The 6,279-nt window shown below is 45.0% G+C and overlaps 1 protein-coding gene across 1 annotated transcript; it reads left to right on the top strand.

The window, feature by feature from the left end:
- Positions 1-336: 336 nt before the first annotated feature.
- Positions 337-5,882, top strand: dnajc18 (DnaJ (Hsp40) homolog, subfamily C, member 18). Its single transcript, XM_053847098.1, has 8 exons — positions 337-753; positions 1,198-1,366; positions 2,217-2,362; positions 2,497-2,706; positions 3,956-4,068; positions 4,230-4,339; positions 4,397-4,569; positions 4,781-5,882. Exons 1-8 carry the CDS (start codon positions 609-611, stop codon positions 4,903-4,905), a joined length of 1,191 nt encoding a protein of 396 aa, XP_053703073.1. The 5' UTR covers positions 337-608; the 3' UTR covers positions 4,906-5,882.
- Positions 5,883-6,279: the final 397 nt, after the last annotated feature.

The following is a 6,279-nucleotide window of genomic DNA, read 5'->3' as shown; positions in this document are numbered from 1 at the left end:
AAAAATAGCATCTGGATGCTTCAGAAAAAAATAAAAGGAGAGATAAAATAATTAAAAGGAGATAATGATGTGTATATATATTATTAATTTATATTATTATATATTATTAATTTACATTTACATTTCATTAATATGAAATTTTGAGGGGAACCACCGTGTCTCGAATATGGAGACAGCTTTAATAGAATTACCACCCATGACACTGCAGTCAAAACGAGTCAGATGACCTAAGAAAACAAATGTATCTAAACACATATGTTTACTAAGCAGGAGGTTGTACGACAAGTCGCCGCTCCAACCCTGTAGGTGGCAGTAATGCGCCTTGTTTACGGCAACACCTAAAGACGGCGAAGAAGTAGCAGCAGCTGTGCGTTGAACTGGGCTGCTCCTGAAATAATATTTATCGGACAAAAGGGGGAAATATTCACTGGTTGTTTTATTAAGAATGCCTCGGTTGTGGGTCCGTTTGCCGCCTGACAACCTTTTCCGTCGCCTCCGGGCGTCAGAGTGACCGAAGCTAGCGGGCTAGCTGGCTGCAGCTCGACCTGCCGTATGATATTGACGCACCTTGCTCGGGAATACAGCTGCTTTTCAAGAGAAGCGACCGAATGCCGCCTCACTCCAACATGGACAAAGACGAAGCGGACCGGCTGATAGAGAAGGCCAAGCTGTGTTTACGGTGCGGGCAGAACTCTCGAGCGTTGCAACTGCTGTACGAAGCCCAGAACATCTACCCGAGCACCCGGGCCAGAGGTAAATTTAGATCACAACGTTTTGCTAACGCACTCAGAAAGAGTACGCAGTGGCCTGCGAGTTTGCCTGTGCAAGACAGAGTTTTGTTTCGCTGCAAGACCATAAAATAGTCGCGTATGATGGATAATACCCTTAATTCCCACTTTAAAATGCAATAACCTCTTGTCTCTTTTCTAAATTATTCATACGACGTCTTCTAGTGGTGAAGTTGCAGTGTCCATTAGTTGCACTCGTAGGTAGAAACATGTCATTTCTCTGACAGTGGTTTCCTCCCTCTGTCCGGAAAAGCACAGTAAATCACTGTGAAGTTGTGAGTGGTTGTCTGGCTATAGGTGATTGGACTGGCAACTTGTCCAGGGTGTCCCTTCCTCTTGTTCCGAGCAGCTGGAAATCACTCCAACCCCTGAAGCACTGAATACACTCTTCCTCCATCTGCTGTCTCAGTGCTCATCGATGCCATCGTTCGAGATGGAGGCGCAGCTGCTCCGGACACAAATCACGTTCCACCACCAGCAGGCTGGAGAGACGAGGACATCCAGAACAACGAGTCGACTCACATGAATGGACATGAAAACAAGAGCTACACTGAAGACCAGCGTCAGGGTGTCCTCAGGTACCGACTCACAGCCGCAGTGGTTTATTCATAACGTCTGTTGTCGACCCAGGCACTGTGTTAGAGGTCTTTATTCAAGAAGTTAAACAATCCAAACATATTGCAATTTCCGGACAACTTTTTCTCGCTGTGTACAGCGTATACAGGCGGAAGAGTGTCAAGCTGCCAAAATATTGCGCCTCGTCACACCAAACCAATAAAATCATCAGTCGTTTTATTTATTTAAGCGCTCCATATGCGCTGTTTTTGCCTGTGTATCCGCCAAATGAGCCGATCTCCTGGAGGACAGGAGATGAGAAGCAGCAGCTGAGACCTGCAGTGGTGTCAGAACTTCGGACACACAGTGGAAAAACAGCACATTTTGAGTGCTTTAATGAAAATTAAAGATGTGAGGAGTTCATGATTCACGTTCAGAACATTGCCCAGTTTGTTTCATGACTCAGTTTAGATGCTGGACTATGTTTTCACTACTAGTTTAGAAGTCATCCTTTTAAGCACCACTGACCTTTCTACGGTGCAGACAGCACCACTGCACCCGCAACTTATAGACCGGTGTGGCTTTTGAATGAACAAGATATATTTTCCTTCTTAAAGATAGAGGGTGCAGCTAATATTCCGAATTTACGGTAGCTGTGTGGTTTTAGTTCAATGTCGTATTAAGGCAACATTTTTTATTTGTTGTTGTCATGTTTATATTGATGGAGTGTGTTGTCAATCTTAAAGGCTCACAATGTAGGCATAGTGAGTTACGATGATGATGAAGATGACACTCCACATTTTGGTGGTTTGAGAATCCTAGCAACCCAGCTTCCGCTAATGTGTTTGACTTGACTGACTTGTTTCCCTCCAGAATAAAGAAATGCAAGGACTTCTACGAGATCCTTGGAGTTCCCAAAAACGCCAGCGATGAGGATCTGAAGAAGGCTTACAGAAAGTTAGCGCTGAAGTTCCACCCCGACAAGAACTTTGCTCCTGGAGCCACAGATGCATTTAAAGGTCAGACGGCTTTATCACATCCCACAGACCGTGTTGGTTCAGTGGCGAATGCTGCACCGCAGAGCGCCATTATTTATAGTTGTAACCTTCACGTTATTATGGCTGCTCACTGTTTAATCTCCGCTCTCTTTTAGCGATTGGTAATGCGTACGCCGTGTTGAGCAGCCCGGAGAAGAGACAGCAGTACGATCAATACGGGGATCAGTCTGCGGCCTCAAGCGCCTCCCAACAGACACACGCCCACAGTCGCCACGGCCACTACCGGACCTTCCACAGAGACTTCGAGGCCGACATTTCTCCTGAGGAGCTTTTCAACATTTTCTTTGGCGGACGCTTCCCTACAGGTGAGAGAACCCATCTGTGTTCGCCCACCTCTCCAACCCTGTTATCTTATTACTACATTAAACTAGGGGTGGGATTTGATGAAAAAAATGAATTGAATTAATTTGAGAATTTGTGATGAATTAATCTCTATTAATGGCTGTTTAATGGTATAAGAATATTTGCCACAAGAAGCCACATTTCCCAATTTGAATGAATTTGGTATGTTACTGAATCAAATGATGGAGCCATTCAGACATTTAAACAACAAAATATTGTTTATTTTGCATCAGTTTGACAATAGCACAATAAATGGTGGCTGTATTCAAGTTTTTATATCACCTTATTGAAACTAAAGCTCTTTTAATGTCTTGAAAATAGTATTTCAATGTTATAAGAATGTCAAGCACATTCAGAGTAGTGGAAACTCTGGTCATTGTGTAGCAAAAACATCCCTGAACAGAAACAAACAGATGCTTTTGTTTGCTTTTGTTGAGGGATTCCTCCATGTTTGTTGTTGTTGTTATCATCCTAGCTGCCACGTGTCTTGTGCATCAGTGTGATCAGTGGACCAGGAACTCCTGCACTGACAAAGGTTCTGTGTCGTCTGGAGAGCAAATAAAATAAAATAAAATAGCCCACAAACATCTGAGCATCACCACCTCTGAGCAGCCATCCAAATAGAACCGCCATATTTGAAGTCTTGAAACCGCAAAGGTTTTCTTTGTGTTGAGGGAGGATGCCTCCATTGTTTTCATGTGGATATCGGAGATTCATCATCATTACTTCCTTGATCCCTCCTTTATTCTAGTGGGAAACCAAGTAAGGCGAGGGCCGACCGTGCTGAGTAGCACTAGCGCTGTGGCGTAGTGGGAAAGCCCCGTGAGAGGAGCTGATCCTCCTCCTGGCCAGTAGGTTGACTGACAGATCAGTCCTCCAACGTGGTGTCTGGACACTGGGAGAGACTCAAAGTGGACTCACTGCTCCTCATGCTCCGTAGCTGTTCTGGGTGTATGGAACTAGGAGGAGGCCCCGGGGCAGACCCGGCGCACCCTTGAGGGATAGCATCCGTTGGCTGTCATGGTAATGCATTGTTATGCTCCCTGATTCGCTGCAAGAGATTTCTGCGGCGAGGGAAGCCTGGGCCTCTTCACCCAGGTGGTGCGCCTGCGACGCAGCTTCAGATGGAACGTGGAAAGATTTCAGTCACGACCCACCGACGGGCGTTTCAACATCCAGCTACTGATGTAACAGGAGTGTGTCCCTCCGCAGGAAACGTCCACGTGTACACCAACCAGGGCGCCTCCTACTCCCAGTTCTACCAGCCTCGTCGTCGACGTGCTTTCGAGAGACGTGAGGAGGTGGTGGAGGAGAACCAGAGTCAAGTCAGTGACTCACAAGTTATTCAACAGCCAGAGCTTTAGCCGCTCGCCATAGCAAATCATTGGTTTCTGATGAAGAACTGTCGCTGGAGTCGCTCTGCCGTTGTGACAGCAGCACATCAGCGCAGCCCACGTCTGGCTAATGTTCTCCATTCTGCCCACAGAACACCTTCACAGCGCTGCTGCAGCTGCTGCCGGTGCTGGTGCTCATCCTCATCTCGGTGTTCACGCAGATGATGGCCACTAACCCGCCCTACAGCCTCTTCTACAAGCCGTGAGTGACCCGTCACATGGCCCCCACTGACCCCGGCTGACAGTGTGGTGTGTTCAGGGCCATGGGGCTGGTGGTGTCCAGGGAAACGCAGCACATGGGCGTGCCCTACTACGTGGACAAAGGGTTCGAGAAGGAGTATCGCGGGGCGGCCTTGGACGAACTGGAGAAGACCATCGAGAGCGACTACATTGAGCACCTTCAGAGCAGCTGCTGGAAGGAGAAGCAGCAAAGTAAGAGCAGCGTGTGAGGGAGGGGGGACAGGTTGGTGCGGTACCGCCACCCTCTGGTGTGGAGTGCACCCTGCGACGAGGGGAACTTTCGTGTCTGAAAAACTAGCTCTGCTTCATAAGCACTGTGGGTTCATTGCATGAGTTGTGTTCAGTGAGAGTCTGTCATTCGGTTTTTAAGCGACAGGATGCTGACTAATCTTGGTCTCTCCAGAGTCCGATTTGGCGAATCTGGGTCAGCTGTACCGAGACGAGCGCTTGAAGCAGAAGGCCGAGTCCATGAGACTGGACAACTGCGACAAACTGCAGCGACTGGTCTCACGTCAGAGAGGAAAATGAGAGTTTTTTTGTTTTTGTTTTTTTAACGGACTGTTCCTGAACTCCACATTCAAACTCACGGCGGGATTTATCAAACAAAAGGTCAAGTTCTGGGCTCCGGAACGCCGCAGCTGGAAAACAATGTGCCTTTTTCTCCCGTCAGTAGAAACCCGAGCTGCTCGAACCCGGACATGAAGCACCAAGTCCCATATTGAACTTTCTTATAGAAATGACAAATCCAAAGGCGACTCTGGTTCCGGGGTCTGTCATGTTAAATTTGTTTAGTATTTATTTTGTTTGTTTCTGCTGCGATTTTTTTGAAGGTTTTATTTATTAATTGACTCTTCAGTATTATTATTACAAAAGTCAGACGTGAAATATTAACTTATTTAGCGACACTCCAGAGGTACGGTGGAGATGTTTAACTTTTTTTGGGGTCAAGTTGCAACTTCCTCGCTGAGTTGTGAGAGAGCGTCGGTGGCACTCAAGCAGGAAATAGGAACACTACGTTTGCACTGTGAACAGGACCTTTTTTTTTTTTACCTGCGTCAATGTTCAGAGACCATGCGCAAAGTTTCCAAAAAAAAACATTTTGACACAATCTTGTGAACATGAAAACACACGTTCTGAATGAAAATGAGTCCTTCACTTTTCTTCATAATTTAAACTTTTCTTGCATAATTATTTTATCTCTAATTTGGAACTCTTTTCGTCTGTATTTATTTAGTTGTGTTCCTATGTGTCAGTATTATCGAAGGCTGCGCTCAGATGTGATTCATTCATTCAAATTTACATGCGATCGTCGTGATGCGTTCAGGTTCATCACAGGCACTTTTATGTTATGAATCAAACGTTTGTCATTGTTGCATGCGCTGAGTCTTTTATTAGTTTCCCATTTTGGTTTTTTAAAAAAAAGGGATTGAGGTCAGAACCAGGTCCCAGTCAGACATCACATGACACCTTGTTTCTCGCCAAAAATAACAGAATAAAAGATGTAACCAGAGTGATACTTGTGTCCAACTGACTCATTCAGCTTGTCCTGTGTTCAGCAGTTCATTTATAGTACTTGTTCAATTCACCATTGGCAGTAGAAATGGCCCATACATTTCTGAACACGAACTTTTCAATGCATTTTTTTTTTTTATGTTGAAGTTCACCTACTGAAAATGCTATTTGCTAAATCAGGAAAAACAATACAGAGTCAAAGCCACTTTTCTTATGTAATAAAAAGCAAAACAAAAGAGCCAAAAAATAATCTGCCTTCATTCATTATTAACAAAAAAACTACTGAGGATAAGTTCAATAAAAATAAAAATGGGGAACATTTTTAATAATTAAAATGCTACAAAAATGTACAACTTTATGTATTTGCTGAAGGTAGTGTGAGAATGAAAA

This window comes from Synchiropus splendidus, chromosome 17, assembly GCF_027744825.2.
Source record: "Synchiropus splendidus isolate RoL2022-P1 chromosome 17, RoL_Sspl_1.0, whole genome shotgun sequence".
NCBI classification, from domain to species: Eukaryota; Metazoa; Chordata; class Actinopteri; order Syngnathiformes; family Callionymidae; genus Synchiropus; species Synchiropus splendidus.
The sequence above is the reverse complement of the archived record's forward strand: the minus strand, read 5'-3'. Positions and strand labels throughout refer to the sequence as shown.

Coding starts and splice junctions, on each gene's coding strand:
- dnajc18 (XM_053847098.1), top strand. CDS start 609: ATGCCGCCTCACTCCAACATGGACAAAGACGAAGCGGACCGGCTGATA. Junction 754..1,197: donor CCCGAGCACCCGGGCCAGAG/GTAAATTTAGAT, acceptor CTGCTGTCTCAG/TGCTCATCGATGCCATCGTT. Junction 4,340..4,396: donor TACAGCCTCTTCTACAAGCC/GTGAGTGACCCG, acceptor TGGTGTGTTCAG/GGCCATGGGGCTGGTGGTGT.